The 16,189-nt window shown below is 48.5% G+C and overlaps 1 protein-coding gene across 1 annotated transcript; it reads right to left on the bottom strand.

Moving 5' to 3' along the window:
- Nucleotides 1-4,459: 4,459 nt before the first annotated feature.
- Nucleotides 4,460-16,183, bottom strand: TBX21 (T-box transcription factor 21). Its single transcript, XM_004378000.1, has 6 exons — nucleotides 15,663-16,183; nucleotides 8,039-8,193; nucleotides 7,087-7,208; nucleotides 6,283-6,441; nucleotides 6,084-6,145; nucleotides 4,460-5,819 (listed from the first exon to the last, which is right to left on the bottom strand). Exons 1-6 carry the CDS (start codon nucleotides 16,154-16,156, stop codon nucleotides 5,201-5,203), a joined length of 1,611 nt encoding a protein of 536 aa, XP_004378057.1. The 5' UTR covers nucleotides 16,157-16,183; the 3' UTR covers nucleotides 4,460-5,200.
- Between the last annotated feature and the right edge of the window lie 6 nt (nucleotides 16,184-16,189).

The following is a 16,189-nucleotide window of genomic DNA, read 5'->3' on the forward strand; positions in this document are numbered from 1 at the left end:
ATTTTTATTGTTGTTATATATATATATATAAAGAGAAGATCTAAAAACCTAACACAAAGGATCATGGATCAAAATTGCATTAGACTTCTTAAATGAAAAGGCAATGGAGAAATATGTTAAAAATTCTGAGAGAAATTTATTTCCAGCCTAGATTTTATACTCAGCCAAATGATCACTCAAATGTACAACTCAAATAAAGACATTTTCAGACATGTTAAAAACTGAGAAGTTTTACCTCCTGTCATGGATTGAATTGTGTCCCTCCAAAATATCTGTCAACTTGGCTAGGTCATGATTTCCAGTATTGTATGATTGTCTACCATTTTATCATCTGATGTGATTTCCCTATGTGTTGTAAATGCTATCATTGTGATATAATAAGACTGATTAGCGGCAGTTATATTAATGAGGTCTACAAGATTAGATAGTGTCTTAAGCCAATCTCTTTTGAGATATGAAAGAGACATGGGGACCTCGTATTACCAAGAAAGCAGTGCCGGGAGCAGAGTGCATCCTTTGGACCTGTGGTTCCTGTGCTGAGATGCTCCCAGACCAAGAGAAGACTGATGACAAGGACTTTCCTCCAGAGCCGACAAAGAAGAGAAAAGCTTCTCCTGGAGTTGACACCCTGAATTTGGACTTGTAGCCTACTGGACAGTGAGAGAATAAATTTCTCTTTGTTAAAGCCATCCACTTGTGGTATTTCTGTTATAGCAGCACTAGACAACTAAGACACCTCCTGTGCACCAGAAGCTCCTTGAAGATGTCCTTCAGCAAAACAAGAGAATAAATCAGGAAAGAGGAAGACGTATGATCCAAGAAACAGAGCCAACGTAAGAGAGACATGAAAAGAATCCCCAGGCTGACGGTGAAGGAAAGATCCCAGGACAATAGCTGGGAAACACGTCACTTCTCCCTTCCAGAGGTCAAGTTATTTCCCCTTCCCTCATACATAGGCTGGCATTCACCAATAGAATGCAATAGCAGTGATGCTGTCCCAGTTCCAACCCGACTGTTTAGTGGCCTGGAAGCTTCTGTCCCATCTTTTGGACCATGATCGCAAAAGTCCAAATAAAGTGGTGGAGAGAAAAGCCCAGTCAAAACCAGGTGCTCCACAAGTGCTAAAGCAGAAGCAACTTCTGTGGAGGAAAGTTTTCCCAAGTGAGTTTCATAGGATTTCCATAGGTTAAAAAGCAAACTTGACCTTACAAATAAAAACCACCAAGAACACAAGAAGGCAACCCCACTATGAAAGAGAGTTAGAAGAAACAAGAAACAATAGATATAGTCAGCACCCCTACCACCACCTGCCACAAAGACAGCAGATATTGAAAATGTCAGATACAAAATACAGAATGGCTATCTCCATAGAATGTTTACAAAAACAAAGAATGCAATTATAAGGATGAACATGTAACAGAAAACCATCAGAATCATACAGACAAATTGGGGGAAAATGGAACTTACATAAATGCAAAACATAACATTGAAATAAAAACTTAATTATTTCTCAGAGAAAGTTAGAAAGGAACTCATCATAAGCTCTTATACATTATTTACGGGAGTGTAAATTGGTAGAGCAATTTGGCATTCTTTTGTTAAGTTGAACATTCACATACTCTACCCACTTCTAGATACATAATTGAGAAACTTTAGTACATGTGTACCTGAAGACAAAAATATTTATAGCAAAACTGTTCATAATAGCAAAACTTTGGAAACAACCATCAAATGGGAAAATACATAATTACAGACAATATATACACATAATGGAATATCATACAACAGTAACAATGAATGAATTACATAGCTACCTGCCACAAATAGATGAACCTTAGAAGTAGTGTTGAGTCAAAAATTCAAGCCCCAGAAGACTGTATCTTTTTATAAAGTTCAAAACAAATAAAATAGAATAACTAAATAACACAATATTTAGATATACACATATGTGTTAACACTTAATTGTTAAAAAGGCGAGAAAAAGATAAACACTAAAAAATAACACATTTATCTATGAGGAAAAGGCAGATGGTAGGGGAATATATAGGCACCTATGATATCATTGCAGCATTTAATTCCATTATGCATGGGGTTGCCATGAGTTGTAGGTTGACTCAATGGCAGCTATTTATTATTTTTTAGTTCTTGAGTTGTACAGTGTGTTAATGAAAGTTCATTATATTTATAAACAAATAAATAGGAAATATTTTAAGGAGTCTTAAAATGTGTTTTTAAATCCATTAATTTGCTATTTCACAAAGACATAACCAAAACAAAAATGAAACCAAGACAATATCAATTAAAAATGAGAAAATATATCAGAATGATTCAAATAAAAACAAAGCACAAATTGGAATATTAATGCAAGACCATATAGTGTTTAAGGTAAAATGCATTAGATTAAAGATTACTAACATATCAGTAAAACGTATTTAATAGTGAAGGAATAATAGTAGTGAGCCTTTATGAGCCAAATAACACAGCATCAAAATATATGCTGCCAGACTTTTAGGAAAAGATGGTGGAGTATGGCTTGATCACAACTCCCTTCCCCAATATCTAATAAAAGGAAAAAAATAATTTTAAAATGATGGGAGAGGAGAGCATTGTAATTCCAACAGCGGCTCCCCAAGAAAGGAAGTAGGCCCAACCTAATACCATTAACTCTAGAAAGTAACAGCCAAGGAGGATGAGAGAAGAAAGGAATAATCTGAACACATGTAGTATAATATGGCAGAACTCCTAAAATCATTTACAAAATCATGAGCCTCTAAATCCAGAGAGGATGGAACCAAGCATGTCACCTTGTCTTTTCCTGCTTCTGACTAGAAGTTAGTGAAAATGGTTTCTGGATAGAGACTGGTAAAGAAGGGAATGTGAACTATGACAGAAGTGAAGTTTCTCAGACTCCAAATAGAATTGTCTACCAAACTTATCTAAAGTTAATGATAATCATTGGTGGGTGGTGGAATTTGGGGTAATATTTTGTTGTCTTTATACTTGCCTGCATTGTTTGAACTCTTTAAAATAAGCATGTATAATTTTACAGACATAAGCCAGTGTGTGTAAAGAGAGAGAGACAGAGAGAAAAAATGATAATACCATAACAACAACAACAGCTTATATGTTGAGTGCTTACTATTTGTCAGGCACTATTTCTAAGTCCTTTACTTGTATTAGGGTGAATCCTATGAAACTGCTGATATTTGAATGTCCTTGATCTACAAAAAAGCAATTTCATTTACTCCTTTAATGCTTGAACAACCCTAGAGATGGAGATGGAGATGAAGAGCCAAAGTTGCTAGAGATGGAAAGAGAAATCGAAGTGCCAGCCTTCTCTGCAGGGTCCCCCATGCCCCTATCCCAGTCCTCTGGCCTTGCTCTCACCCTCCAGGTCAGGGTGCACACACATCTGTCCCAAGATGCCTTAAGAGGGGGCATCAACCATCATTCCAAGAGCTGAGTGGGAAGGTAGGTGTAAGAATGGCATGGGGGCAGTGTCTGATCTCCTCTAAGTTTACAAGGGGGAAGGAGATTCAAGATCATTGGCCCAAGGCTGATTCCTATTAGGCGGAGGTCAGACATGCCTCCTCTCTCTGCCATCTTTACCAATTCTGACACCAACTGTTTCTCCCACGGCACTCTCTTCTTCTCTGCTGGGTTTGATAATTTATTGCAATGGCTACATAGAACTCACTGACAATACTCACAATTATGGGGTTTATTAGGGAAGTAACAGGTTACACCTACAATTCAGGTTCAGGATACAGTTCTTCCATCAGGACAGCCTCTTCCCAGCCATGCTTGCAGGCATGCCTCTCTGGCCCTCAGCCTTTGCCGTGCTTGGGCAAGTGTTACAAAGCTGTTTTAGCTCTGCTGATAAGTGCCCAGAGGCACCCTACTCTGCCAGCAATCCTCCTGCCTAAAGGCACTCGGCTTTCTTGTTCTGTGGGCCAGGAAGCCCACAACGCTGTCTCCTGCTGTCATTTCTCTGCCACCATTTCTCTCTCTCTCTCTCTCTCCTGGTTCCAGGAGTTTTTCAGCACAGGGACCCCAGGTCCAGAAGATGCAGTCTCTGCTCCTGGCTGTTCTTTTTGGTGGTGGGGTCCTCTCCTTCTGACCTCTGGAATGGCTCATTTCAAGCCCAGCAGGATGGTGAAACTGACCAAAGCACCTGGTGGGCCGCAATTACCCTATTTGCACCGTCCCACCCAATCACTTGGGTGGGAGTTACAAGACCATGGCAAGAAAGACCGCACAAAAGGATCCATCGCATCGCAATTGGACATGTGGCCGTGCTCTAACTCAGTTTATCCTCTGCATGAAGCCCTCTCAGGTTTTAGACAGTCCCCCAGAAATGAGAGCCAGAAGAACAGCTTCAGCGCATGAACGATTCCCAGTCAAGTCCCCTTCCGTTTTACCCACACCCCACCTCCAGGCACTGAAGCAGGACACACTCAACAGTTTCATGTTTATTTTCAGAAAGTGATGAAGACAAAAGAAATACATCAAGACACCACTCTCTGTACAATAAATAGCCTCCCCATTCCAAAAAATAAAAAAGAAAAGAAAAAAGCGCGCATACACACACAACAAACAAGACCTTGCTTCTTGAGATGTGCACCATCCCCCGCTTCCCAGCCCCTTCCTCTGAACCCCACTCCTCAGAGATGGTGGGGCCCAGGCCAGCTGCCCCAAGTCACCTGAGTCCTCTCCCTGCCCCTGGTGGGCGAACTGTTATAAAATCCATGAACATTTATTTTCAGATCGGAGATTAACACACATGCAAACAACAATTCTGAAAGTTACTTTACAAAGGAAGAGAGCTGAATGTCCAGCCCCTAGCCTTCTCCCACCTGACCCACTCATCCTGCCAGAAGGAAGGAAGCTCCCCTGGGTCCAAGACCTTCTTCTTTGTGTTCTGTTCTCCAGGTGGGAACCAAAAGCCAGCAGCAGCACCAGGTAAATGACTGTAGTTAGGGCAGAGAAAGGAGCAGGGACACTCCTCTCAGTTCATTGTGGGCCAGGAAGCAGCAATGAACCCCAGAATCCTTCTTGGTCCCTCTCTTCCCCAACCAACTACTAAATGGAGACGGGACAGAGGGAGCCGGGGGCTTCTCAGTCCTGAGACTGTTTCTAAGTTAGTTGGTGTCCTCCAACCTAGTAACACTGTTTCTGTTCCTTTCACCACATCGCCTGCTCAGTTGGGAAAATAGTTATAAAACTGGCCTTCAGCTTCCTTATCAAAAGGAGAAGGGGCCCCAGCAGGGGAGGAGCTGTCACCACTGGAAGGGTAGGGGGACACACGCCTCCTCTTAGAGTCTCCTTCTCCCAGTCCCGAGTCACTGGATTCTGGCCGAATGGAGGTGATCTCAGTCCACACTGATGGGGAGCCCTGGTTCTCTGGCCCTCGGCCCTCTGAGGTACCAGGGCCAGGCTCCATAGGCAGAGTCCGCATGGGGCAGAACCAGCTGGCTGGGCCCATTTTGGGGGGGTATTGGGGAGCTACGGGCCAGGTAGCGCCAGGCGCCAGGACCTCCTGGCCTCGATAGTAAGCTAAGTTGGGCCCGGGGCCGGAGGGCAGGAATGCAGGCTTCATGCTGACTGCTCGGAACTCGGCTTCATAGCTGTGGTCCCGGGGAGCCCCCAGCCAGTATGGCTGGGGAACCACGTCCTTGGCCTGGCCAGGAAGGTCGGGGTAGAAACGGCTGGGGACAGGATACTGGTTGGGTAGGTGAGGAGAGTAGTGGTCTCCCCCATGTAACTGACAGTTGGGTCCAGGCGGGGAGGGGACGCTGGTGTCAACAGATGTGTACATGCTAGAGAAACAGGAGGCAAGAAAATGCGGGTCACAGGAGAGCCAGCCCCTTATGGGCCTACCTGTTGCACGTCCCTTCCCTGGCCTGCCTGCCCTCCAGCACCCGCCTCAACCCTGTCCCACCCTTAGGCGCAGGGAGAGGACATGATGAGACTGGAGGTACAGCAGGGACACAGCCAGAGGAGCACATAACCGGGGTCCCCACTCTCAGGAGGGACCAAGAGGGGGCCCTCTGCAAAGGTGCATTGAACCCAGTGGTACTTACGACTCAAAGTTCTCCCGGAATCCTTTGGCAAAAGGGTTATTATCAATTTTCAGCTGAGTAATCTGGGGAGGGGGGAAAGAGAGTCACCTGATTCCTGAGTCTGGGGCTAGGGACTTCCAAAATCCCTCCCAAGAAAGCCTGCGGCCCCCTTTCGTCCCCCGCTCCAGGCTCAGGCCCACGTGCCCTGGGAAGCCCTCACCTCAGCGTTCTGGTAGGCGGTCACAGCGATAAACTGGGTTTCTTGGAAAGTAAAGATATGGGTGTTGGACGCACTGCAGGCCGCCTCCGGCTCACTGTCATTTATCTCGACGATGTGCAGCCGGGGCTGGTACTTGTGGAGCGACTGGAGCACAATCATCTGAAAGCAGAGCAAAATGGCGGGGTATGTGTGGGGTGGTGTGCAGGCATTGCTCACATCTGTTCTCCCTACTGCAGGCTGGAAAGCTTCCTGAGGCATCTCATCCATCCCCCTGCCCTGCCACTATGTGAGTTCTCCTGCGCCTTCCAACTCCAGAATCTCCAGCCTCGTTGGGGCACCAATTCTAGTCTCTCGCCCCATTTTCTCTTCCCAGATGTCCACTGTGAGCAGGGTATTAGCACAAACAGGACTTTTTAGGGATAAGGGCACTTTTAACAGGATTATTCAATCTGGAGCCCTCTGTAGACATTCTCCGGGACCACCGGGGCCAACTAACTCTATGCCCATCACAGTGCGTGAGTCTTCACAGCCCAGGATGCTGTGATGAAATCCCCAGGCTGGCTTGGCCTGTGTCTGCCTAAATGTGACCACTGCCCGAGGGTCATCTGTCTCCCTGAGGTTCAGCTTCCTCCCACCTTATCTTTCTTCCAAGGTGGGCAGAAAAGAACCAAAGATTTCAGAGAGGAAGAGAAGTATCTCTTACAGATCAGAAGAACAGAAGCAGGACCCCCTGTGGTCTCAGGGCCTCAGACACAGGAGGGCTGGGCTACCTCCTGGGAACGGGCCCGTGGTGGCAGATCATACCTGGGTCACATTGTTGGAGGCCCCCTTGTTGTTTGTGAGCTTTAGTTTCCCGAATGAAACTTCCTGACGCATCCAGTGGGCTCCAGTGTTCGGGGAATCCGGGTGGACGTACAGGCGGTTTCCTGCGGACAGTTAGCCTCTTTGGCATACAGCCCCCAGGACCAGATCCCTGGTGATGTGGGGCTTTGTCTTTCCTCGATGTTCTGAGGGGATGTCAAGAAGGATGCAGGGGAAGGACCAGAAGGGGCAGGACAGGCGATAGGTGTGGGCAGAAGATAGGTGTTGTGGGTTGAATTGCAACCCTCCAAAAAATACGTTGGAAGTCCTAACCTCCTGTACCTGTGAATGTGGACTTATTTGGAAATAAGGTCTTTGCAGATGTAATCAAGGTGAGATGAGGTCATACTGGATTAGGGTGGGGCTTAATCCAATGGCTGGTATCTTCATAAGAGGAAGAGAGATACAGAGACACACAGACGCTCAGGGGAGAAGGCCATGTGATGACACAGGCAGAGAGTGGAGTGATGCATCTACAAGCCAATGAACACCAAGGACTGCCAGGAGCCACCAGAGGCTAGAAAGAGGCAAGTAAGGAGCCTCCCCTAGAGCTTTGGGAGCATGGCCCTGCCTAAACCTTGATTTCAGATTTCTAGCCTCCACAACCGTGAGACAATGAATTTCTGTTGTTTTAAGCCATCCCAGTTTGTGCTAATTTGCTACAGCAGCCCTAAAAAACTAATACAACAATCTAGAGCAAAGCGGAAAAGAGACAGCAAACACAACAGAAGCAGGAGGTGGGATGGAGTGGTGGGATGGCTCTGGGTGGAATGGGGAATTAAATCTCAGGTATCAGGGGCTGGGGCTGGGGGGGGGTTGTGCCTCCTGGATCCACTAGAGGGCGCCCCAGTCTTGAAAAACAGAGTGCCCACACCACTCCCAAGAACGCACATACCTGGCATGCTGCCCTCTGCCTTTCCGCACTGCACCCACTTGCCACTCTGATACCGCCAGTGGTGCTGGTCCACCAAGACCACGTCAACGAACATGCGGTAATGGCTGGTGGGCTCCAGCCCAGCCACGGTAAATGACAGGAATGGGAACATCCTCCTGGAGAGAACAGAGAGACTCACCAATACCCGTCAGCTCCCAGCTCCACGGCCAGTAGTATGCTGGAGCTGGCTTCCATCCACTTATAAGAGCCAACCGTAAAATGTTGGAGCAGTTTGCAAGCCCGTTGTTAAACACAATAAAAATAATAAAAATAATAAAAAATTATTAAACCTACGATTAAATATATTAAAAACAACGGTAATAAATACTCAAAAGTCATCACGTCCCAATTATTTTACTGCATTTTACTATTAGCTATACTCTTGAGGTTATTTCTGTGTATTGAATCTGTATGGTGGTATTACGATATAAAGGTGAGCTACTGGGTATCTCTTCCCAACAATGTGTTCAGTGATACCACACTGGTAGCTTGAGGTCAGCCATGGTAGAAATATTTACACCATAGAAATCAGTAAACATTACAAATCAGGGCTTAAAATTTTTTTTTTTCTTTCAGAGGGCTGGTTGTTAAACATTTATTAACACAGTACTGTCTGGAACATTAGTTTGCTTCCTAAGAGAGACCAAAGCCACTAGCCAGCCCTCCACAGGCAGTTCCTAGTAGGACCTCACACCTCAGCCCCCAAGCCCTGGTCTGCCCTCAGTCCCCCATCCATCCTCTCCACTGTGGCTCTCACAGTGCTGACTCACACCAAGCCCCATGGCATCCACCCACAGACTCTCCCTTCCCCATCCTTCTGGTTCTGATGCCTGTGGCAAGGGCCTGTCCCAAGCCTGGGCCTTCAGAGAAGTCGCCAAAGTTCTGGGAGGACAGGGCACTTCCCATCCACCTGAAAGAGGGCTCTATTGGCACAGTCCTCATGCTCACAGATATGGGGTGGGATTCAGAATTAGCCCTCACTCTTGCACTAGTCCAGAGGAATGGACTAAGAGAAAGAAGCACTTCCATACCAAGACCATTTCCATCACTTCCACCATCACTAACCCCTTTATCACCATCATTACAACCACCACTGCACAATCACACCACCATCATCACTACAATCACCACTTCCACTATCACTACCACTATCATCACCATTACTGCAACCACCACCTCCACTGTCATCACCACCACCATCACTACAGCTACCACCTCTGCTATCATCATCACCACCACCATCACAATCACCACCAATGGCACCATCACTATCACTACAGTTATTACCTCCTCCAGCACCAGTACCATCATCAGGCCCAATGACTTAGTCTCTCTCTTCTAACCCAGGCAGGAAGAGCAGAGTTTCAGGATGGCAGAATCGAACCCTCTTCAGAATCACTTTTCATTCCCATCCATTTCTCCTCCTTTCCTCCTATGAGAAGCACTGTAGGATGGAAAGAAATGCGCTGGTCCCTGAGTCAGGAAACCTGGGGTAGGAGGAGTCAAGGGCCTGCTTATACTTTAGGGCAGATGTTGGTTCCCAGAGGGTCCTAGAACAACACCCCTGGCAACCTTGGGAAGGTGCCCGAGGAGGGTGCTGTTGCATTCCTGTCTTCCTCAGACTCTCCTGGGCTGAGAAAAGGAGCCTTAACTGGCCCAATGACCTTAGGCAAGTTAATTTCCAAACCAAACCTCAGTTTCTTCACCTGGAACTGGAGATAATAACTCCTGCCCATCTTTCTTCTGAAGCTTGTTAGGATGTGAAACTCAGCTCATCCTCCCTCCCATCCCACCTTCTCCCAACCTTCTCCCAGGCCCAGAGACCTGACTGAAGGTGAGACTTTGAGCAAGAGTGCAAAGCTCTGGTTCCAGGCCCTGGATCCCAGGGGTTGGCTGGGCCAGTTGACTTGAGAAATCGAAGGTTTAGGGCTAGGCCTTGAACAATGGGAGGCAAAAGAGCATTTCCAAGCCACTTCTACCACCAACTCGTTCTATGACCGTAGTCAGGTCACTCAACCATTTCCTATATTGTAACCAGTTCCTTTCCATATTTGAAAAAAATATAGGAATGGAAGGTAACATAACATTTACTGTGCCCTTACTTTACACCAGCCAATTCATCAAACCAGTCCTTTGAGATATGTTATTCCCAATTTTATACTTGAAGAAACTGATACTTAGAGAGGTTCAGTGACAGCTCCTTGGTAAGACAGCAGAGCTGGGGTCTTAGGCATGTAGAGCACATGCTGTGGTCTCTATCCCTCCATCCTGCTTTGATCTCTAGTAGAAGGAAACAGGAAGGTAGTGGTGGTTCAGTGGTAGAATTCTTGCCTTCCATGCAGGAGACCTAGGTTCGATTCCTGACCAATGCATTTCAAGCACACCCACCACCCGTCTGTCAATGGAGGCTTGCGTGTTGCTATGATGCTGAACAGGCTTGAATAGAGATTTCAGACTAAGACAGACTAGGAAGAAAGGCCTGGTGATCTACTTCCAAAAAATCGGCCAATGAAAACCCTATAGATCACAACGGTCTGATCCCATTGTGCACGGGGTGGCCATGAGTCAGGGCCAACAATACCAAAAAACAAACCAAAGTCGTTGCTGTCGAGTGGATTCCAACTCATAGAGACTCTATACGACATAGTAGAACTGCCCTATAGGGTTTTCAAGGAGTGGCAGATGGATTCAAACTGCAGATATTTTGGTTAAAAGCCGTAGCTCTTAACCACTGCGCCACCAGGGCTCCAGAGCTAACAACAACAGGGGGAAATGGAGGAGACACAGGAAGTCGACGGGGAAAAGGGAGAGGAGAACGGAGGTCTCAGTTTCACCCTAAAAGTCTAGAAGCCCCACCAGCTGGAATCCCAGAATAGCCCTGATTTACAAAACCCTTTGCTGGGAAGGAACAGAAAGTGGAGATGGGTATGGTACCAAACTAAGCCCCCCCGAAACAACCCACTGAGCAGCCATCATCCCATTCTCACAAGACAAAGTCCAAGATGGCAAATTCCTCATCTGCAGCACCTAAGGACCAAACTTCCTTGAGATGATTTCCAAGGTCATCACACCCATTCCCAACCCTTAACACCTGGACATGTGCCACGTCACCATCATTAAGTGCAAATTAAAATAACAAGGAGATCGTTTTTGTCATTCAACTGGAAAAATGTTTAAGAACTGGTAATATCTAATGCTGATGAAGAAGCCCGGGTAGCACAAGAAATCTGCGCTTGGCCGCCAACATAAACATTGGTGGTTTGAACACACCCCAGAGGCTCTGAGGAAGAAAATCTCCGGTGATCTGCTGCTGTAAAGATTGATGCTGTTGTTAGGTGCTGTCAAGTTGATTTTGACTCATAGCGACCCCATGTGACAAAATAAAACTGCCCCATAGGGTTTTCTAGGCTGTAGTCTTTACGGGAGCAGATTAGCCAGGTCTTGATCTTTTTCCCATAGAGACACTGGGTGGGTTCAAACCACCAGCCTTTAGGTTAGCAGCCGAGCGCTTAACTCTTGTGCCACCAGGGCTCCTTCTGTAAAGATTATAGTCAAGAAAACCCTATGGAGCAGTTCAACTCTGTCACACATGGGGTCACCATCAGTGGGGAAGGGAGGGGGGCGACTCAAAGGCAGCTAACACCAACATCAGTGCTAATGAGGCTGTGGGAAACGGGTCCTCTTATACACTACTGGTGGGGGTATAAATTGGTACCACCTTTTAGTAGGGTATTTTGGCAATGCTGTGTACCCATGCAAATGTGAAATATGCTTGGGCATTAAGGGATTTCCTCCTCCTACCAACCTCAGACCCACTTAATAGAAATCAGACGGCTACTGGCAAACGGCCAAACAAAAAGCAAAGCTGTTTTCACCTGCCCAGAGAGAAATGAAGCCAGACAGTCCTAACAGAAAGCAGGCTTAGGCTAAAAAAAAAAATTAAAACCTAAAAAGTTCTTAGAGTTGGGAACGTGAAGAAGAGAAAAAACACAGTAGCTACAAGGCCATCAAGGACCATGTGAGGCTGAAATGGCCGTTTAATCAACCCCTGCCATCACACACACATACACAAAAGCAAATTGAGCTATTTAACAACAGAGCTACTCCAAGTTATCTTAATTATAATAATCAACAAATCACACCCAGAAAAGTGGGGGTTGCCAGCAATTAATACACACCCACACACCCACGTACACAGAGAGAAGGGCCTCTCTCTTCCTCTACTGAGTATGTCTACCATCAGCTAGTATATACTCAACAGCACATTCACAACGCACAAAAACATCAACACAAGCGTGTGTTGGGCCCTAGCAGGCTGCCTAAATTCTGCACAAACACACAAGCTTATAGACACCAAAAGTCTCCAGTTGGGCCAAACAGTTGTTTCATCCTCAACTTCCCTCTCCCAGCCCTATCTGAGCTGCCTCAACTAGTCTTTGAACCCAGGAGCACCCCTCCCTATGCTCCCCACACCATTCTACCCATGGGGAGAGCGTGATTGCGTCACTTGTCCAACTGAAGGATAGGTTGAGGGTGGGTGGGAGAGGAAGGATCTGGGAGGGAGTGAGTCAGTCAGCCCAAGGCGAAAGGCTGCGGGGCTGTGGGTGGGCCTCGGGTGGAAGGATTTTTTGACAGGGAAGAAGGTCATGGGTGATGTGATGGTGACTGGCAGGTCACTGGAACCCACACAAGGACCGGCGAGCCTACCATGGCAGGAGGACAGAAAGGGAGCTTTTCTCCGAGCCCAGGTCCTCCTTTTCAGAAGCATGTACCAGGAGGAAATGGCCACTGACTTCTCAGATCACTGCAGCCCAAGCTAAGAAGATCCTGATTCAGGGCTGGTGGGGCTGAACTGAGGGTGGTGTATCCCCTGTCCCTCTCACCCCAACATGGGGTCCCTGAGGCCTGATCCCAGGGGCAGCATCAAAGGAGATGGAGAAGGGGTCTGTGCTCCCCCTTCCCACAGGCATCCTGGGGTGCCCGAAGTAGTCCCTCAGGGCAAATCAAAAAGTGTGAGGACTGTAAAACACAAACATGTTTGTGACACAGTCAGGGAACCTGGATGATATTTAGGGATTTCTGATGAATTTTTATCAAGTTTGATAATGATATTGTGTTTTTAAACACAATTTTTAAAAAGTCACTTTCAGAGATGTTTAGAGAAGTATTTAAGGATGAAACAATATACTATCTATGATTTACTTACTAATTAGTTATTATATTACTATACTTACTATATTACTAATATAGTTGCAGACAGAAGAAGTAGAAGTGGGTGAGAAAAAAGAAGAAACCAGACCGTACTATGTTGACAACTGTTGAAGCGGTGATGGGGACATGGAGGTATGCCACGTTTTTCTCTCCACATTTGTATGTTTGAAATTTTTCATAATAAAAACAAAATGTAAGTGTATGGATCCAAAAGGGAGACAACAAACCTTGTCTAGAGAGGATTATTCAGCAGGAACATCAAGGAAAGGAGGCTGTCATGGTTGGGCTGGTGATACACACTTAGACTCATGCCTCTGAAATACCTCCCTAAACAGCCCACAGACAGACAGGCAGCTGGCCCAGCCTGGCCAGATCCCTGCAGTTCTGGCTGACGCTCCTCTATCCCATCCCACAGGACAGGAGAGGCAAAGGCCTGGCTGTGAGGAGACCCCCGGCCAGGCCCCAGGATGGGAGGCCCGGATGAATGCCTTCAGATTACACCATAGAGTGGTGGGTTGGGGGGCCTGAATTCTGGTCTGCTGTGTGACCCTGTGCATACCACTCGATATCCTTACACCTCAGTGTTCTCAGCTATAAAATGGGTAGACTGCCTGTTCTACTCAACGCATAGTGAAATAATAGAAGTGAAAGCACTCTGAATGCATCAAGGCCTCTGGACAACATGGGTGGCTGTTTTTAGCTGGTGGCCATGAAGGGCAGGAGAAGGAGACCCGGGTAGATACCCTCTGGGTTCTGGGGCCAGCCCTGCCACCAATGGCTGTGCTGTGGAACCACAGAAGAGTCTCTTGCCTTCTCTGGGCCTGTTTCCCTGTCTGTGCGGGGAGAGGGTTGGATGGGATCTTCTGGGTCTTGACCAGTTCAAACACACTGGGACCAGAAGCCTGGGCTGTGCCTGGGTGCTCCCAGAGGGGGATTAGGGTTGGGGAGAGCAGATAAGAATTATCGGAAGGTTTTGGAGATGAAGGCTGAATCATAAAAGAAAATGGCAACTACCCTGGGTTCATCCCAGGAAAGAGGAAGAGCTCAGCAACTTAAAAAAAAATGTAGTTGGGGGACAGGTCCTTCAGTCCCAGGCTGCCCCACAGAAATCGTCTGGAGGGGAGATGCCCAGATTGAGTGCCAATCCCAGGCCCAGCACTGCCTCTTCCCTTTCCCTCCCCAGGCCCCACACTTGATATCCCCCCTCAGGCTCTCCAATCGCTCCCTGGCCTCAAACCCACCATCCTGGATCCACCACTGATGACACAGCCCCTCCATACAGAGGTCCTCGCTGGTCCCCTCCCCACATGAACCCCACACGGGCAGGGCCTACTCAGGGGGTTGCTTACTAAACAAATACCACACAAGTTGCAAGTTTCTCTTTCTTTCCCCATACATGAGGCCCTCTCCGGAAACAGATAAACCTTACCCCTCATGCACTGAGCTCAGGGGACCCTGAGCCATGGGGGCATGGGGCTCCCCCTCTCAACTTCCCCTAAACTAGACCTAGATCCAGGATTATGTGGACAGGGGTGTGGACCGGCTTTCAGAGGACAGGCCTTGAAGGATGTGGAGTGTGGGGCTGGTGGCCAGCTGGGACCCTTGGACTGTCTTCACCTGCTCAGGCCTGCGGGCATCTGTGCCTTACAGCAGGGGCCTGTGACTTGAATGGACCCATGCACCTCTCACTTTCTACCTCCCCCAACACACACACACACACACACACACACACACACCAGACATATGATCTCAAAGTATGACCGAAAAGGAAACTTGGCGACTGCGTCTCCATGTCACCAAATCCCAGTCTACTCTCCCCCTCAAAAAGCTGACAGGAGCACAACGGCGAAGGGGCTGAGGGGAGACTGACACAGGGAGCCTGCTAGATGAGGGGCCAGGTTATCACCCTACACACTGCAGACTCTGCCCTCCCCTCCATTTCCCCACAGGTAGGGGCTCAGAGGCATCCTGCCCTGTTAGACCCAGAATCCTGGTTCCTCCTTTGGCCCTCGGACCGCGGGGACCGCACTGGGCAGAGAGCTGCGAAGAGCGCACACCAATTCTGGATGAAGCCGAGGGACCCCTCCCCTAAACCAAGATGACTTCTCCTCGCGCCAGTTCTCCTCCTCCTCTCCAACTCCTCTTTTAAGTTCTCTGGCTGCTTGGAGGGCTGCCCTGGGGGAAACAACCCCCGGAGCGTCCCCTGTCCTTACAATAAAGCCCACCCCACCTCGGAAAACTTAAGACAAAACTCCGGGGAGCACGGAGACACTCGCAATATCTAGACAGAAAAAAAAGAGAAAAAGTCCTTGTTCCGAGCGGCCGAGGCTCCCCGCGCTCGGCGGCGTCCGGCCTTCGGGGCGCGCCCACTCACCGGCCTTGCTTGGTGATGATCATCTCCGTCTGGTGCTGGTTGAACTTGGACCACAACAGGTGGTTGTTGAGCGCGACGCGCAGCTTCCCGGACACCTCGAGGCCAGCGGGCAGCGCATAGTCCTCTCGTGGCGCAGGGTAGAGGCCGGCTCGCGGATCAGGGGCCGCGTAGCCGTCCCGGGGCTGGTAGCCCTCGGCGCCCGCGGGCGGCGGCGGGAAAGGATCGGTAGCGCCGGGGAAGCCAGCGGCTTGGGGCCGGGCCGGGTAAGCGTAGGTTCCCAGGAAGCGGCCGGGCGGAGCGGGCACCAGGGCGCCCCCGGGGTAGGGCGCCCCCAGGCTGCCGCCCCCGCGCCGGTCTGCCGCGTCCTGCGCCGCGGGCTCCGGGTAGAAGTAGCGGCTCTGCTGGTCGGCGCCTGGCGCCCGGCCCTCGTCGCTCGCCGGCATGGGCTCGGTGCCCGTCAGCATGTCTCCGCAGCTCGGCTCCACGATGCCCATCCGGGGAGGGCCGGGCACCTCCCCGCCGCCGTC

The sequence above is a fragment of the Trichechus manatus genome, unplaced genomic scaffold (genome assembly GCF_000243295.1).
Source record: "Trichechus manatus latirostris isolate Lorelei unplaced genomic scaffold, TriManLat1.0 scaffold00054, whole genome shotgun sequence".
Taxonomy (NCBI): domain Eukaryota; kingdom Metazoa; phylum Chordata; class Mammalia; order Sirenia; family Trichechidae; genus Trichechus; species Trichechus manatus.